This window comes from Cynocephalus volans, chromosome 14 (assembly GCF_027409185.1).
Source record: "Cynocephalus volans isolate mCynVol1 chromosome 14, mCynVol1.pri, whole genome shotgun sequence".
Lineage (NCBI taxonomy): Eukaryota > Metazoa > Chordata > Mammalia > Dermoptera > Cynocephalidae > Cynocephalus > Cynocephalus volans.
The window spans coordinates 85,639,304-85,658,991 of NC_084473.1; the positions used below are offsets into that span (position 1 = coordinate 85,639,304).

Consider the following 19,688-nt stretch of genomic DNA (forward strand, 5'->3'; position numbering starts at 1 on the left):
TAGCATCAATGATCTGCAGAACAAAATCAAGTAGATGTGTAAGTAATTAGAGCCCCATAATAGGGATATAAAGGTAAAACAGAAAAAAAATTTTTAAACAATGGCCAGATATAGACTTCCAATCAAGATGGTGGAAGAGATGGCCCCCAGCTTCACTCTCTCTCACAATCAACCAATTTACACCTATTAAAAAGTAACAACAGCCAAGCTGAGGCCACTAGAGCTCAGGGAAAGAGGAGGAGAGACCTACGGAGTGCATGAAGGCGGGAGAAGCCACAGTGAGAGAAAGAAAGGATCACTCCTACCATTTATAGCCCTGAACATTTCAAAGCTGGCCCTGGTGAGCACAAAGAGCAAGAGATGGCAAAAGCCAGTGCTGTGCCCTTCGTATAAAGTTACTTGGAAACTTCAGAGGAGAAGAGGGCCTTGGTGGCCCCCAGGCCAGCAAAACCAGTAACAGAGAATCTGTGGAACCACATACGGCTGCAGACAACTGAAAAAAGGAGCCACTCACAGGCCAGTGAGTCATTGCAAGGGACTGGCACATGGCCCACCTCACGGGAAGTGTTTGGAGTATGGGAGTCGGGGAGATGGGCCCACTGGGTGAATACTGGGGCACAGCAAGGACAGCTGATCTGCCCTCCAGTCAGCACAGGACCACTCAGTGGAGACTGGTCAGGAATGCACCCCCCCGTCTCTGCATCCAGCCCAGCACCCTATCTCTCTTCCCTTCCCCTCCCTCTCTCCCAATTGCTCCACCACATCATAGCATATAACAATAATAATAATAATAATAATAATAAATATATTAAGAAAATTTTTAAAAATTAAAATGGCCAAATCTTCCAAATGTGATGCATACTATAAACCTACAGATCTATGAAGCTCAATAAAGTGAAAAGAGAAGACATTAAAAAAAATGCACCAAGGTACATCATAATCAAATTGCTTAAAATTAGTGATGAAAACAAAATAAATAAAGCAGCCAAAGAAAAAAAGACAAAAGAAGGAATGATTGCAGAAGTCTTACTGAGAAAAATAAATGCAGGAAAGCTGCACGATGACATTTTTAAAGTATTCCTAAAATAAACAATCAACAAAAAGAAAAAAACATCAAACTAGAATTCTATACCCAGAAAAATATTTGTCAAACATTATTTTTATACAAGGTTTTAAATTTCAGACAACATCTCTCTTCACTTTGCCCTCATTTATTAAATTCTAGTAAAGATGACCCATTTCCAGTGTGTTAAACATGCTTAAATCCATTCTCAACAGAGTCACATTGTACTTGCTTTCCTTTTGCTTAGAATGTCTACAGCATTTGGTTTCTATCATCAGGATCCATCTCTGTACTATCTACAATCCTGAGATCTGTGATCACATTGGGAAGAACAGAATCGGACCAGGAGCAAGGTGCTGAAAACACAAGGTAGCCACTGGTCAGAACTATCTGTGGGTGCAAGGCAGCTGAAAGTGAGTACTTTATACCAACTACAGTAGAGAAAGGCAAGAAAAAAGAGTGGTGAATGACAGGTAGGTAACTAATTCAGAGTCTGTCCACCCAAAATAAAGCATGAATTTGATTCAAGGGGACATAAAGCAAAAAAAAAAAAAAAAAGGTAATAAGAAGGGTATACTAAAGAAGAAAAGAAAGAATAATGGGATAATAAAAATTACACAAAAAAGTAAGTGACATAAAATTAAGAATGATTCTTCATAATAAATTATTAAATGGAAATCATCCCACAGTCCTGCTCAGTTTAGAACAAAAAAGATAAATAATAAGCATTTTAAATATGAAAATAAATATAAAATGAAATGCAAAACCATCTGAAAGACAGCAAAATTTAATGTGCAATTTCAAATTTTTGCAACTTTTTAAAATTAAGATAAGATGGATAATATTTCAAGAAAACTTAAATGATGAAAATGAATACAAGGAAAGATTTTAAAAACCTGAATAGACCATTAACCAAAGGGAGGGACATGGAAAAGAGAGTCGAATATTTACCTCTCAAGAGCCACCAGCCCCAGATGGCTTTATTTATTATTTTCATAAAATTCTCAAGAAAATGGAAATTTATTAGGTTCTGTAAATGTTCTGGTGGCATAGGTAATAACCATGAAAAACTTCAATCTTCCTTATCTAGGGCCTAATTTCAAAACAAAATTGGGAAAAAAAATCTTACAAATATAGATGAAAACAGTATCATATATTAGCAAACTGATTTGGTATTTAGAAATGACACACTAATCAGATTGTTTCTTTTAGAAATATGAGGCTGGCTCAAAATTGGGAGATCTATTAATGTGCTTAATTAATACATTAAAAATTAAACCAATACAAATCCCAATGGGGGAAAATGATATATTGAAGTTAAAAAAAATGGAGATGTACAGTGGTTAAGAAACATATTCAAAATAGAAGAGATCACATATGTCATAGCTGAGATTTATTTCAGGTCTTTCTGACTTTGAAGACCCTTCATTTGTATTAGATAATCTTTAGTTGTTGCCAGGTCTTGGACAGTCCCGATAAATTGTAAGTTGTCTTAGTAAAATACTTCAAGTGATTAAATCATTTAAGATGTGACAGAAAACCTGGATAAGAGCTTCTCTGTCTTATTAAGAAGGAAAATCTTTCCCGAAAGCCCCCAGCAATCAACCCTTCATGTCTCAGTGATGGTAACCAGGCTCAGTGGATTCCTAAGGCTGCTGGATAAGGTACATGGCTCTTGAAGACTCTCTGTGAAGGACAGCCAGAGAACAAAGCTTTGGAGCTTGCTATTAGGAGACTAAACAATGTCTGCAATGGTGACTTTATTTTTTGGTGGCTGTCAAATAATGACTTCAAACCATCCCCACTTGGGAGCAATCAGCAAAACACAGTACAAGGCGAGAGAAAGCACTGCTTTCAGGCAGTGAGTCCACTCACTTTCAGTCATTTATCTATTCTGAATTATTTCCATGATACATCAGCCTCCATCACGGAGTCACGGAGGCCCATATGAACTGCTAGTTTGGCAAATATGTAAGAATAATCCGTTTTACAATGTAATTATTTATTAGGGAGTCAATGACAGTCTTATTGAATTAGATATATATAAAATAGTTTATAGTTGGAGGACACTGGAGGCCAAATCACTAGTAGTGGTAATTACTCTTGTGTGATGTGCCTCACACATCAGGAAATAAAATAATGTGAATATGGGAACAGCTAAAATGATATATGAGTGTTCCAAAGCCATTGCAGGCAACTTTTCTTTGCCTCACTCTAGAGTGTCACACACTTAAAACAATGTATTATGGATATGTGACATGAAAGGAATACCTTAAGCTACAGGGCCCAATCTATGTTCCTTGAAAAGCTGGTCTTTGCACTATATGACCACAGATCGATCTAGAAGGTGCTTTTCATCAAGTCTGTGTGATCTCCTGTCTTTCACCTAAGTGATCTTCAAATCTGCAGGGGTAACAGAGCCTGTTCCTGTCACTGGTGTATCAACTGTGCTTCAATTTGCTGTGCCGTTCACTGAAAATATTTTTGGTTCGTGTCTGATTCTGACGTTATTTTATAATTTAAAAAATTATATTTTAACAAACTGGGAACCTCCTTTTCTTTAACTAGATCTTCAACCGTTCATTCTCAGTTGGTCATTCAGTGTTGATTTAGGGAGCTGCACTAAATGTGCATTATGGAGAAATCTCAGTTTCTTTCTTCAAGGGAGTGAGGGAGGCAGAGGTGTTAGGGACCTGCTGGACAGACCTCAACTGATCGTTGCAGGTTAGGAAGGTGATCAGATGTTTCTTGCCCAAGGGGCAAATTGGCTTAATTTTTCTACCTTGAATAATTTAAAACCAAGTTATTCTGTTAATGTGGCTCAGTTAGAGTGGGCTGATCCTGTGGCAAGGGAGAATGTGCAAAGAAACTGAAGGTTTGCCATCGCTTTGGCACTATTTTATTTCACTCTCTGCTCTTCTCCTGTCATCCTTGAGTCTCACAGCCAGTTCCTATTCCCTGGGTGAATAAGAATATTCTTATTCTGAGGCCATAGCTGTGTTGTGCTTTGATAAAGGTTTTATTAACCATACTTTTGGTCCTAGGAAAGTGGTGGATGTGTTCTAGTCAAAAGGAACATTAATCAGAAGGATTGATTCCTTTGGCAAAACCCTCTCTCTTCTTCCTCATTGATTTCTTTCTCTGTTTGATTATTTCTATCAGCATACCAACATTTGCTAGTAGTCTCCTATTTTAAAAACATAAACGATAGCTTGGCTCATCACTCCTGACCCCCACACACCATCTGGCATGTCACCTCCTCTCTCTTCCAAGGCCCTATTATCCATCATTGGACTTATTGGATTATATCAGCCTCTGTATCCTTTTTGCTCTTGACTCAGCATCATTGCAATCCATTTGCTACCCAATATTCATAGATATGCTTTCACAAATTAGATCATATCATAATAAATTAAATGCCTTTCCCTTTAACCTAGAATGAAACCCAAGCTCCTTTCAGGGTCATCAGGACTTTATATACTTTTGCCCTTAACTCACGCTCTAATGTTCTCTCAAACCATGCTGCCCTCACTTGCATTACCCCCACAGACACGCATCTAACTCACTATGTTTCAACTGCACTCATTACTCTTCTGTCTCTTGAACATTTCAAGATATTTCTCACCTTAATTTGAATGTTCCTCTCCTTGAACTTTGAATGACTGATACCTCCTCATCCTATCCTTGCGTCTCAGCTCAGACATTACCTACAAAATGTGGGCTTCCTTCCTCTTACCCAATTACAAGTACAGCCACAAACTCCCTCCCTGGTTTGAGTCACTTTCACGGAACACTTAAAACATGTGAAATTATTTTGCTTATAGTTTTCTTGGTTTATAACGGCTTCTATTAAAGTCACAAAATATAGTCACAGACAGACACAAACATGGACACACACACTGACACACACCACAAATGTGAGCCCAATAATGATAGGCCCTTAGTCTAATTGTTCACGTCTACATACCCCAACACAAAACAAAAAAATGTGTGCCACATATTAAATACATAATAAATATTTTAGAAGTGATTCTTCCTTGAAATGAGGAATTAGATGAAAGGAAGATAGTACTGTCAGAGAGTACTCACATTAACAATAAACACTGGTGAGCTGAGGAGACCCGCATGGCACAGGCGACCACAATTCCCTCCTTGGACCCGGAGGGAAGCACAATGCCCTGTGGCCCTCCCCACTGAGGTGAGCCGAGGAGACCTGCATGGTACTGGGGGCTCATTCTATGGCCACAGATTCTGGAACAGGACGCAAGGTGGTGTAATATAGCCACTACCACACCTACTGTCAAGCAAAGACAATTCATCACCACAGTAGCATCCAGGGCCACTCCACAGGTACCTACTGCTCACAAGACTACACTGATATAAGAGTCACCAGTAAAGCCTGCAAATAGAGGAAGAAATCTTTATCCTCATTGCCAACCTCATTGTAATAGAAGAAGCAAACCCTCTACCAAGTGACCAAACGTCAATGGAAAAATACTAGAACTACAAATAAACAAGAATATATGACACCACTGAAGGATTACAGTAATGCTCAAATTTCAGACTCCATAGAACAGGGAATGCTTGAAATGTCTGAAAAAGAATTCTGAGCAATGATCTTAAGAAAACTTGAAGAAATAAAAGAACACTCAACTAGAGAACACAATGAAACAAGAAAAAATATCCAGAATGTGAAGGAGGAAATTTACAAAGACATTAATACCTTTAAAAAGAGTGTAGCAGAAATCCTAGAAATGAAAGATTTACTCAATGGAATAAAAAAACACAACAGAGAGCTTGAGCAGCAGGGTAAAGCAAGCAGAAGAAAGAATTGCAGATCTTGAAGTTGGTTTTTTCAAAATAACCCAGGCAGACCAAAAAAAAAGGAAAAAAGAATTTTAAAAAAAGGGAAAATCTAAGAGAGATACCATACAACCTCAACAACTCTAACATCTGAATTGTGCATATTCCAGAAGGGGAGGAGAAAGAAAAAAGTACTGAAAACCTATTCAAGGAAATAGTAACAGAAAACTTCCCAGGTATAGGGAGACATGCACCTTCAGATCCAGGAAGCTCAAAGGTCCCTAAACAGATTCATTCCAAAAATGTCCTCTCTAAGACACATTATAATTAAATTTGCAAAGCTCAAAGGCAAACAGAGAATTCTAAAAGCAGCAAGAGAAAAACATCAGGTCACCTATAGGGGAGCCCCCATCAGACTAACAGCAGACTTCTCAACTGAGAAGTCTGAAGAATATAAGTCAGAAGAAAGTGAAATGATATATTCAAAATACTAAAAGAAAGAAACTGCCCGCCAAGAATTCTTTACCCAGCAAGACTCTCCTTCAGAAATGAGGGAGGAATAGTGTATTTCCCAGATAAACAAAAGTTGTGGGAGTTCAGCACCACACGACCAGCCCTGCAGGAAATTCTCAAGGGCGTCCTTCATCTGGAATCTGAATAATGATGGTGACTACCCAGGATACACAAGACAGAGCAAAACCCACCGTTCAAATGAAAATGCCGGTTCAAACGAAAATACTGGTGAGAAAGAGAAAGACATGACCCCTCATATTTCCAACTAACATTGAAGAAGAGAAATAAAAGGGGAAGTAACGATCAAAAGATATTTAAGCCACCTAAAGGAAAAGCAATTAAATGACAGGAATGAAGCAACACCTGTCAATCACCACCCTAGATGTGAGTGGACTGAACTCCGCATTCAACAGACGCAGCCTGACTGATTAGATTAAAACGCTGGACCCAAGTGTGCTGCCTTCAACAGACCCACCTCACCTGAACAGACACACACAGACTAAAAGTGAAGCGATAGAAAAAGATACCATGCAAATGCAAACCCAAAACAAGCAGGAGGAGCTATTCTTATATCGGACAAAATAGACTTCAAACCAAAAAACATAAAAAGAGACAAAGAAGGCCACTATATGATGATATAAGGATCTATCCAGCTAGAAGACATAACAGTCGCAAATATGTGTGCACCCAATGCTGGAGCACCCAGAGATATAATGCAAACACTCTTAGACCTAAAGAGAGAAATAGGCCCTAACATGTTAATAGCGGGTGAGCTGAATATTACTCTCTCAGTATGGGACAGATCTTCCAGGCAACAAATCAACAAAGAGACATTGGATTTAAACTACACCTTAGACCAACTGGACCTGGCAGATATATACAGAACATTTCACCCAACAGCTAAAGAATACATTTTCTTCTCATCAGCACATGGAACATTCTCCAGGATAGACCACATATTAGGTCACAAACCTAGTCTCAGCAAATTTTAAAAAACTGAAATCATTCCAAGTATCTTTTCAGACCACAATGGACTTAAACTGGAAATTAAAAACAAGCAAAACCCTGGAAACTGTACAAATACATGGAAACTAAACAATAAGCTCCTGAATGACCGATGGGTCCAAGAAGAAATTAAACAGGAAATCAAAAAATTTCTTGAGACTAATGAAAATACTGCAAAAGCAGTACTGAGAGGCAAATTTATTGCAATAAATGTTTACATCAAAAAAATGGAAAGACTTCAGATAAATAACCCAACGCTACACTTCAAAGAACTTGAAAAACAACAACAATCCAATCCTAAAGGTAGCAGACAGAGAGAAATAATTAAGATCAGAGATCAACAAAACAAAAAGTTGTTTTTTTGAGAAGATAAAAAATAGGTTTTCAATAGGTTAAAAACCACAACAAAAATAAAAGAAGAGAGAAGACCCAAATAACAAAAATCAGAAATGAAAAGAGAGACTTTACAACCAATACCACAGAAATACAAAGAATCATTAGAGACTATTATAAACAACTGTATGACAGCAAATATGAAAACCTGGAAGATACGGGTAAGTTTCTGGACACATACAAACTACCCAGACTGAACCAAGAAGAGACAGAAAACCTGAACAGACCAATAATAAGCAACGAGACTGAAGTAATTGGCAATCTTCCTACAATGAAAAGCCCAGGTCTAGATCACTTTACAGTTGAATTCTATCAAATTTTTAAAGAGGAATTAATACCAATTCTCCTCAAACTATTCCAAAAAATTGCAACAGAAGCCATTCTCCCAAACTGATTCTATGAGGCCAACATAACTCTGATATCAAAACCAGATAAAGACACAACAAAAATAGAAAATTACAAGCCAATATCCTTGATGAACACAGATGCAAAAATCCTGAAAATATTAGCAATCAATATACAGCAACACATGAAAAAAATTACACACCATGATGAAGTGGGATTCATCCCAGGGATACAAGGCTGGTTCAACATATGAAAGTCAATAAATGTGATACAATAAATGTAACGGGCCTGTGGCCAGTATGAATCTGGCCATCACAGCTTGGGCACAAAAGGTGACAATCAGCTTTGTATCCCATGAATATTCATAACCAATAAAATTTTTTTTAAAAGAATAAATGGGTACAGGAGATCTTATAGGTGTGGTAACAATGTTCTAAAACTGATTTGTGGTGATGGCTGCACAACTTGACAAACTTACTAGAACTCATTGAATTGCATACCTGAAATAGGTGGATTACATGATATATAAAATATTCCTCAATAAAGTGTTTTTTAAACAAAGAACATTTCACTGACATTCAGCAGATCCTGAAATACAGCACTCTTCTGCCACTAAATAGCTGAACACCCCTGGACAAGTAGTGCACTTACTGTAGACCTTTGCTTCATTCCTATAAAGAAAGCGTTGGGCCAGCTGAAGCCCAGAGTGTCTCAGGCCTCTTCCCATTGCCACATTCTACGGCTATTTTGGCAAAGTTAGTCCAAAGAGAACACTTTTGTTCTTGGCAGATATCTAAGGAAGGATGCTCCTCTGAAAGAAATTAAAATCGCAAAATTTCCTTTAAAAAATTGCCAAAGGAAAAGTTGATCTCCTAGAAGTAGCAGAATAGTGGTCACTAGAGGCTGGGAAGGGTAGGGCGAGGAGGGGAAAGGCAGAGGTTACAGATACAAAGTTGCAGCTGGACAGGAGGAACTATTTGTACTGATCTACAGCTTTGTAAGGTGGCTAGAGTCAGCACGCATTTATTAGATAATTTCAAATAGCTAAAAGAGAGGATTTTGAGTTTTCCCAACACAAAGAAATGACAATATTTGGATGATGAGTACGCTGATTACCTTCACTTGATCATCACATGTTATAAACATGGATTCAAATCCGGCGGTGGCCCGGCCGAAACCGAGCCGAGGTGGGGGGTGGCAAGGACAGCGTGTGTCACAGGCCTGTGCGGGGGGGGGGCTTGGAACTGCATGGCGGAAGTGACGTCACAAAGGGGCCTGGTTACCAGGGTGCGCGTGGGGGACACCTGAGGCCGATGGGTGCCAGTGCTCCCCGGCTCCCCGCACGGCCAGCTGTGCCGTGTCTGCCGCTGTCACCGGGGCTGGTTCGCGTTCCCAACAGAACACAGAGCTGTCTCAGCTGCTGGTTGTGGCCCGGCCAGGCCGTGGCTACCGCGGCCACAGCCACAGCAACCTCGGCGCCATGGAGGTGCCCAGGGCTGCCCCTCAGCTGTACTTGGGTCTGGTCCTGGGAAAGCTGTGCAGGACTGTGGCAGCATGGCCTGAAGACCTGAGACCGGGCCCTGGTTTTCCATGGGAATTGGTGACATGTGCAGCTCTTACTGGATTGTTGATTCTCTTGTTTTTGTGGAGAAGTGTTCGATCGGTGAGAAGCCGGCTTTATTTAAGAAGAGAGATAAAGCTTGCTGAAGAGCTTTCTGGACTAATTGAAGAAAAATGTAAACTACTTGACAAACTCAGCGTTGTTCAAGAGGAGTATGAAGGCTTAGAGTCAGCTGTGAAGGATGCCAGCTTTGAGAAGGAGTCAACAGAAGCACAAAGCTTGGAGGCAACCTATGAAAAGCTGAGCATGTCCAAATCTAAACTTGAGGATGAAATAGTCTTTCTAGCAATAGAATTAAAAGAACAGAAATCTAAACATTCTGAGCAAGATGAATTGATGGCAGATATTTCAAAAAGGATACAGTCCCTAGAAGATGAATCGAAATCCATCCAGTCACAAGTAGCTGAAGCCAAAATAATCTCCAAAATCTTTCAAATGAATGAAGAACATCTGAAGGTGGCAATAAAAGATGCCTTGAATGAAAACTCCCAACTTCAGGAAAGCCAGAAACAGCTTTTACAAGAAGCGAAAGTATTGAAAGAACAAGTGAGTGAACTTCATAAACAGAAAATAACATTTGAAGACTCCAAAGTCCAGGCAGAACAAGTTCTGAGTGAGAAAGAAAATCACATCAAGTCTCTGACTGAACGCTTGCTCAAGATGAAAGACTGGGCTGCTGTGCTTGGAGAAGACATGATGGCTGATGACTTGGAATTGGAGATGAAGAGTGAATCACAAAATGCTGCTCGCTTAGATGACCCACCAGAAGGAGCTTTGAAGAAACTGATTCACGCTGCTAAGTTACATGCTTCTTTCAAAACCCTAGAAGGAGAAAGAAACCAAATTTACACTCAGTTGTCTGAAGTAGATAAAAGAAAGGAAGAGCTTACAGAGCATATTACAAATCTCCAGACTGAACAAGCATCTTTACAGTCAGAAAACACACAGTTGGAAAGTGAAAATCAGAAGCTTCGGCTGAAACTTCAAGTAATGACTGAACTGTATCAAGAAAATGGAATGAAACTCCACAGGAAATTAATAGTAGAGGAAAAGGACCGGTTAGAGAAGGAGGAGGAACTTTCCAAAGTGGAAGAGAAGATGAGCCATGCAGCTGAGGAACTGGAGACCTACAGAAGGCGAGCCGGAGATGTGGAAGGAGAATTGGAGAGAAGCGTTCGTTCTTATCAAGGGCAGTTGACGGCCTATGAGAAAGAAGCGCATGGCAGCTGGGTGGCAGCTGAGACTGCTGAAAGACACCTCAGGTATTTAAGGAAAGTAAATGTTTACAAGAGACAAAAATTAGCTGAAAAAGAGTTTAAATTTGAACTTTTGAAAAAAGATCCTTCTGCACTTGATGTTCCAAATACAGCATTTGGCGGAGAGCATTCCCCACGTGGTGCCTCACCAGTGGGTCGACCTTCATCCGAAACGAGAGCTGTTCTCTCTCCACTCACACTTGCACCTTTGACTCCAGAGCAAGGAGGAGGAAGAGGCTCAAGAGGCCCAGAGAATACTCTGGACCATCAGATGACCAATGAAAGAGGACAATCGGGCTGTGATAGGTTAACCGATTCTCATGGAGCACCTTCTGGGTTCCTGTCACCTCCGTGGGAACAGCACCAGAGGATGACGATCCCTCCACCAGGCCACCCATGTTCTGATCCAGCTCTTCTTCCACAAAGGGAAGACAGACTTGATTCTAATCCTGGTGGACCATCTGGACCAGCAGATCTCAGAAGGTTTAATCTGCCTTCTTTGGATAAAGTGGATGGGCCACAGTCTTCACAAACGGAATCCAGGAGAAATGATACCAAAGACGACCTTGGTAATGTAAATGTGCCTCATTCATCTGGACCTGCTGAAAGTGAAGCAACTGGCCCTGGCTTTGCTCCTCCACCTTTTCCTGCAATCAGAGGTCCATTGTTTCCAGTGGATATGAGGGGTCCATTCATGAGAAGGGAACCTCCTTTTCCTCCACCTCCTCCAGGAAGCATGTATGGAGCTCCTCGAAATTATTTTCTACCAAGGGTTTTCCCTGTCCGGCCACCACGTCCATTTGCAATGAGAAATGTCTATTCACCGAAGGGTTTTCCTCTCTATGTTCCTCTAAGAGCTGGATTTTCACCTCCACCCCAACATGATGAAAGTAGGGGTGAGTTCCCTTCAGGGTCAATTCCACACCCAAATGTGTCTCCTCCTGAAATCCAGAACCACAGCAAGAAACCTGATGGTATTTTTGGTCTCTCTTCATAAATAGTTTTGACTTAGCCCTCATTTTCAGTTTAAGTAACTACTTTTTTTGCTCAAATTGAAGCTTAATGGAATTATAATTCTCAGGGTAGTGTTTTGTAAATAAAGATGATTTAAATATGAATTTTGTGAGTAAGTGCTAGCAAGTGCTCCATGCATGCTGCAAGGCAGGGGGTGCCTCAGGGCTGTTTCCATGGGAACCAATGGCACAGGCTGGCTCCTATGGGCACCAAAAAGGGGAACTTGGCAGAGGTTTCATGCCCCTGGCTCCTCGGTAGTTTCCCTGGAGGCTGAGCAAATGCCCATGAGCCCTCCTCTCCCAAGGACACCCAGGGGCCCTCACCATCTTCCTTCACCACCGTCTCCCCCCAGGATATCTGGTGAGGTCCCTTAGCTACCCCATAGTTCCAACCTCCGTCCCAGGCAGGACGACGGCACTTGGGGAGGACTCCCATACTACAGGACCGGTGGGGGGTGAAAGGGAGTAGTTAAGGATGGGGGACAGATGTAAGAGGTGGAAGAAGCCCTGGTGATGTGGCCCCAGTGGCTGTCCCTCTCACTGGAGGCAAGTCCCCATCTGCAAGGCCATTGAACCTGGGGCAAGGTCCCAAGGGGAGGACATTCCAGATGCCAAGGACAGGCTCTGGGCCCCTCAGGGAGATCACACCACCTGGTATCTGTGAGGAGGGGCCGCCAGATGGGGCTAGGGCTGCAGGGAGGGGAAGGGCCGGCTGGCTCTGGAAAATGCCTGCAGGAGGCTATCTGGGCTGACTGCGTGCAGCCCCTGCCCCCCCTTGGGGCAGGAACTTCCCCCCGGGCCTGACTCCCTGCACCCCCACTATCCCCACCCTTCGCTGGTGACCAAGAAGTGGGGGGAGAAGACAGTTGGGTGTTAGAGAAAGAGACAGGCATCAGGGGAGGCACAGAGAGAGACACCCAGTGACAGGGGCAGGGGAGTCCAGGAGAGCCAGGCAGAGGGACAGGGACAGGCTGAGAGGCCAGGATTAGGAACCACATCCACAGAGAGCCTGGGAGGGGGACCAAAAATATGCAAGACAGACGTGTGTGTGTGTGTGTGTGTGTGTGTGTGTGTGTGTGTGTGTGTGTGTGTGTGTGTGTGTGTGTGTGTGTGTGTGTGTGTGTGTGTGTGTGTGTGTGAGAGAGAGAGAGAGAGAGAGGAGAGAGAGAGGAGGCAGAGAGGGAGGCTGGAGCCAGGGAAGCCGGCACGGAGGGAGGGGTGGGCAGGGGGCAGAAGAGAAGCTGCCGGTGACAATCACGTCTGGGTCCAGCAAACATGAGGCAGCTGCCAACCGGGCTGAGCAGTCCCATTTGCCTCTGCTGGGCACTGGGGAGGCCAGCAACAGTTTCCTTCTGTGCCCAGGATGCAACCGACCAAGGTAGGCACTGGTGGGGCTGGGGGCTTGCCGGGGGTGGGGAGGGGGTGGCAGGAGGCAGAGCCTTCTGAGGTTTCCCTGGATCAGGGATCCTTGTCATGCCACCTTCTTTGACCCCATCCCCTGCTGTCTCCTATAAGGTTACTTTTGGGAAAGTGAGTGTTGGGGTGTCCTGGCTGGGAGGCTGGACTCCTGGGAACCCTTTGGATGGGAGAGGTTTTAGGGGTCTGGGAGAGGAGCCGGGTAGAGGAGGAGCTGGGGGTCATCCCACAGAGGGTCCTGCTCAGTTAGGTCCCTGAGGCAGGTGCCAGGGCGGCTGACCCTGAGCCTGGACCATTAGTTTCGGGGGAGGGGTGAGAACCAGGAGGGGGTGTCTTACAGCTTGGAGGCTGGCCAATGAATATATCTTTTAATTAGTCACTTAAGTAATGAATAAGTGCTCACTTCTGCTAAAAGAGAGAAAGAAAGAGTTCCAGAATGGGGATTGAAAAGGAAGTTTCTATGTATTTATTTACTTATTTATTTTACTTTCTATTTTTTTCCCCTTCTTCCCTTGGTTTTGGCAAATGAAAGGCTCTAGTGGGTGTGGAATTTGAGAGAACTGGACAGGAGAGGGAAACAAGATGTGTTAACTGATGTTGTGCTGAGTGCTCAGAAACGAATCCCCTTTCCTCTCTTTGCAGAGGTTGAAGTAAGAATTGGAATTTCTTTTCACCCCTTTTTCCTGTTTGGACTGTGCAGCTCTGACAGCGGTACTACTCAGGGGCTAAATCTCAGGGGTCACAGCTCAGCAGGGTTGGCCTTGATGTCTTCTTCAATTGATGACCTAAAATCATTGTATTAAACAGAAAATAGGAAGACACAAATGCCTCTGAGGTGCATTTATTTCTTATCACACCTTATACCCTTAGGAGAGCTCTGATAGTTAAAGCTCTAAAATACCTTCCCCTCTGCTAATATTGTTTTTTTGGCTCAAATCCAAAAATTTTGTGAATGTGAATCAACTTATATTCTCTGAACATTCCTGAAAACAACCTTCTATTGTAAAAGGAATATAATCACATTATAGAAAATTGGGGGGGGGGGAAAGAAAAAGAAAAACACCACGTACAAGAGGACCACCCTAGTACAAACTGCTCAAATGAATACAATCTTATTTTGGTTATTTTCTCTCCACTTTTTCTTTTAAAAAGCCTGGTCATAATTATATCAAATACTTTGCCACAGGTAAAGCACTCAGGTTCTCCTTCCAAGTGCTCTCAGGGTATTTGGGATCTGAGGGGTACGGTCCTTGGTAGTCATTTTGTGTACTTCAGAGGTTTGTATGTCAGGATCAGACTGCCAAATAGTCTGACTAATGTCTGTAGATACCTGTTAATGTGATATCTGTTCATATCTGTTAAATTCTGCAAGTTTAGGAACAAACTCTAAATTTTCCTTAGAAAGAAATGATAAGTGTGACGGTGCTAAGTCAATACAATTTCTTAATGAGACAACCTTATAATGATCATATTTAAAATTATGACGCTGCATATTTGCTCCTTACTTTCTTGTCTGTAGAGCAAGAGGATGGGCCGAGTCACCTTGTCAAGAGGTCTCTACCTCATGATGTAAGCAAAGATATTGGAGTATGTGGAGAGACCCTCTTATTACCCTTTCTCGGCCAAATGTCCTCATTTGTAATAATGGAACTTAATCAGATGATCTCTAAGGTTCTGTTGTATATTCTGAAGAATATGTTCTGTAGAGTCGAAAACTTGCAGTGTTTCCTTCACTTAGCACAGTTATTTTTAGATGGAAATTCCTTCTGTGTTCTTAACACATATTGTGTATGACAATAGTCTTTTACCATTTTTTTCTTATACACCTGCTTGAGGAATTTTGAAAAACTCTATATGCTCTTGAACATTTAAATGGACATTTAAAATTTCTTATTATAATTATAAACAATTATAAATATAAGGACATTTAATATTTCTCATTATAATTATAAACAATTATCAGTATAACATTTTATTATATATAATATATATTATATATATTATAACAAAATATAACATATTATAACATATTTTAAAAGCATTCAGTATGACCTGAAAAATCACAGCAATATGTTAGTAACTATAATCCTTTCAAAAATAGGTGACTAAGCTTTTCACATCAGAAATTTCTCTTCTAGTTTTCTTCATACTTTTTATTTCCATTCCAACTTCCTCCGCAGAATTGTATCCTAAATTTAATATATTTTTATGCTTAAAAATTTTTTATTAATCATTATATTACTCTTCAATAAAAATATGAGCACCCATTTGGGAACGAATTTTTTTTTTAATTGTGTTTATAGGATTGTGGAGGTTAATTCTAGGTGTCAACATGGTTAGATGAAGGAATGCTGAGAAACCTGGCAAAGCAATCTTTTTAGGTGTGTCCATGAGGGTGTTTCCAGCAGAGATCAGTATGAGAGTCTGAGTGGCCCCCATGGGAAAGACCCACCCTCAGTGTGGGTGGGAACCATCCAATCCACTGGGGGTCCGGAGAGAATAAAAGACAGAGGAAAGAGGTGAAGCTCTCTCGATCCGCTGGAGCTGGGACACACTCTTCTCTCCTGTCTGTGGACATCAGAACTTGAGACTCTTCAGCTTTTGGGTTCCAGGACTTACTCCAAGGACACCATCAGCTTCCCTGGTTCTGAGGCCTTCAGACTTGGACTGAGCCACGCTACCGGCATCCAGTTTATAGAAGGCCTATCGTGGGACTTTTCTTCATAGTCACGTGAGCTAATTCCCCTAATAAATCCCTCTCATATAATTATAATGTATCCTATTGATTCTCTCTCTCTGGAGAACACTGACTAATACAAGTGTCTAGCATTTCTTTTGGATTGAGTTTTCACAGCAGTTATTAGTATAAAATTAAACTAACTGCCATAAATGTATTATAAATTTTGATACATAATTATGAAGCAAATGCATTTTTAGGAGGATAAATGGAAACTTTCTGCCAATTAGCTTATGTAGACATGGATGAAAATTACCTATTGCTAGACAGGTTTGAACATCAATTCTGCTCTATTTTTCATCTTTACAGATGGAACAATTTTGTTCACTTAAGTAAGCAGGTGGAAATGGAAGTTTCGTTACAGCAATGTCACTCCGTTCTTTAGACTTGAGTCAATGCAAAAGTTATATATGATCTCTGTGATGATTGTGCATCGACTTGGCTAGGCTATGCTGCCCAGGTTTTTGGTCAAATATGAGTCTAGATCTTGCTGTGATGGTATCTGTGGAGGTGATTAACATTTGCAACCAGTAGACCTTGAGTGAAGGAGATTAACCTCCATAATGTGGGTGGGCCTCATCCAGTCAGTTGAAGGCCTTAAAAGCAAAGACAGATTTCCCAAAAAAGAAGCAATTCTGCCTCAAATCTGCAACATAGATATCCTGCCTGAGTTTTCAGCCTGCAGGCCCACTCTACAGATTTTGGACTGAAGACTACGACTCAACTTGTACCTGAATTTCCAGCCTACTAGCCAGCCTTACAAATATCAGACTTGTCACCCTATTGTGTGAGCCAATTCCTTACAATAAATCTCTCTCTCATCTCTATTTCTAATCTCCTATTGGTTCCATTTCTCTGGAGAACCCTGACTAATACACTCTCTTATCCATAGTACAGACGGTTCCCAACTTATAATGGTTTGGCTTATGATTTTTTGATTCCAGGATGGTGCAAAAGTGACATGCATTCAGTAGAAATCGTCTTTGAGTACCTATATAACCATTCTATTTTTCACTTTCAGTACAGTATTCGGTAAATTACAAAAGATATTCAACACTGTATTATAAAACTGGCTTTGTGTTAGATGTTTTTGCCCACCTGTGGGCTAATGTAAGTGTTCTCAGCAATTTTAAGGTAGCCTAGGCTAAGCTATGATGTTTGGTAGGTTACTTGTATTAAATGAATTTTTGCCTTACAATATTTTCAATTTATGATGGATTTATCAGGTTGTAACTCCATTGTAAGTCAAAGAGCATCTGTGTTTTTAATAATCTATCATTTGACAATTAGATTAGCTCTTTTTAAATTTTTTTAAGACAACAAATTGCAAGAAATGATTTGTTACCCAGCCTTTCTCAACACCCTGATTGCAAGAAATGATTTGTTACCCAGTCTTTCTGAACACCTACACCAACTTTCAAATAGTGTCTTTGGTGCCCGAGAGGTTTTTACATCTCTAAGGCAATTTCCTTTCTTTCCAGAAGCAGAGGGAGGGTAATTGTGAGAGGGAACCATTTTAAATGGTCTTATTTCCTGAAAGCTCTCTTTGTTCCTATACCCCAGGGGAAGTGTTAGGTAGCCTCGGGGTTATGTCCAGCTTGAAAACTGCTGACATGAACTGGTTATATCCAGTTTGAAAACTGTTGTTATTATCCTCATACTTAAATAGTTTTTTCTGTTGTTATTTATTTATGAACAGCATTTGGACTATGGTAGAAATAGAATTCCCTGAATGATTAAGCCCAGAAATAAGGAAAAAAAGGTCAATGATGATCATTTGTCTGGAAGCTGTGATATTTTAGTGATATTATTGATTTTATTGGTATTCAGTTAAATATATTTCAGCAAAACTAAAGCACTTTGACACTTCTGGTTCATTTGTAACTTAATCATACTTTTTAAAAACATATTTCTAGTTAATACATCAAGCTCAGCTGAATTGTTGATGCTCATCATTTTAGGTTATGCCTTGGAATTACTGATTTGGAGCAATATACTCTGGTTTAGATCATGCCATGGGAGAAAAGATATATAAATATTTCATAACACCGAACCCAAGTGTTTTTGATGCCCAGGTTTTCTTCCAGACTTTGCATAGTATTTGACACATGATAAGAACTTCATTAATATTTGTTGAATCGATTGAATAGATTCTCAAGTATTACATAACCAAAATTATGGCAGTGAGTATTTAAAAGTAAAGCAATCACTTTCGTGAAGTCTTTTTATACATTGACCGGAAAGGTGTTAGAACATGATGACAAATTAGTTGAATAAAAGGCACTATTAATAGCAAAAGATAAACACCCATTACTTGTATTTTACTTTATTTAGATAATTAATCCTACCAATACTGCAGGCTATTCTTACTAGTAAAATATAACCTTAATTCATTAACTTTAAAAAATGCAATTTAAAATTTCCGGTGTGAAGTAAAGTGTAAGTGTTCCATATGTGTTAGTCATCATTACTGTGGTTGTTATCCCTGAGCTCGCTCTGTTCTCTCTGTAGGTGGAACCCAGTCCTAACTACAAAATCCCATGGCAGTGTCTGTTGAACTGCCAGGGTCAATTAACATTTGAGGCAGCATCTGAATTTCTTTCATTCTTAAAATTTTATATTTAAAAACTATAATTTCTTTGGAGAGTTAATGTTGTGGATAGAAAAATATCTAATATGAGGGTACTTCAAAGAGTTTGTGGAAAAATAGAATTAAAAAATAATATGAATCTTTACATGAACTTTTTGAAGTGCCCTTGTATATTTCCATGTTTGTGTGTGTGTGTGTGTGTGTGTGTGTGTGTGTGTGTGTGCGTGCGCGCTTTGTTTGATAAAATGTATAAAACTGAATAGAACAAAATTTACCAACTTTTTAAAAATGATGCCTTATTTAAAAATTTTGAATAGCAATTAAATGACACAATTAGTTAGGGGGAAAGTGAGGCTTCGTGCCCTCTAGTTTCTCTATTAAAAAGAACCCATTTTTAGGTTGGGAGACAGTGTTAGTAAGATCATTTCTCCTATTTGAAAATCATACAAAGCTTTTTGGAGTATCACAGGTCAGGAGTGCAACTGAATGACATCTCCTAACATCTATAAAAGCTTTGAAAGGAAAAGCTCTCAGCATGACTTTAATGTAGCATTTCTAGAATACAACTTGGAAAGCTTTTTTCAGAGCTGAACAGAGTGTAAAGAGAATGGTTATTATCTACCTCATATTTAAAAAACAACAAAAAACAACAAACCAACACAAAGACCTACCTATTGTCTTTAGCCTCTGCTTTCAAAAGAGCTCTTAAAATATTTCTGTAAAATCAGTTTTTATTCTGCAGTTACCTAGTACTGTATCATTGTTTTTTTTCTTGTGCAATTATATTCAACTCTCTCTCTCTGAGGCCTGATGGTATAAATGGATGATATTTCTGTTGTGGAAATTTTTGCCTAAGTAAAAAAATGATTGAACAGAATATGGAAGATTACATTTACCGTAAATCATATGCCATAAACTGCTTGATCAGATGAG

At 40.2% G+C, this 19,688-nt stretch overlaps 1 protein-coding gene across 1 annotated transcript; it reads left to right on the forward strand.

Moving 5' to 3' along the window:
* Nucleotides 1-9,602: 9,602 nt before the first annotated feature.
* LOC134363389 (melanoma inhibitory activity protein 2-like) lies at nt 9,603-11,971 on the forward strand. The gene is given in 2 exon segments (XM_063078991.1): nt 9,603-11,943; nt 11,946-11,971. Coding segments are annotated over 2 exon segments (2,367 nt in total).
* Nucleotides 11,972-19,688: the final 7,717 nt, after the last annotated feature.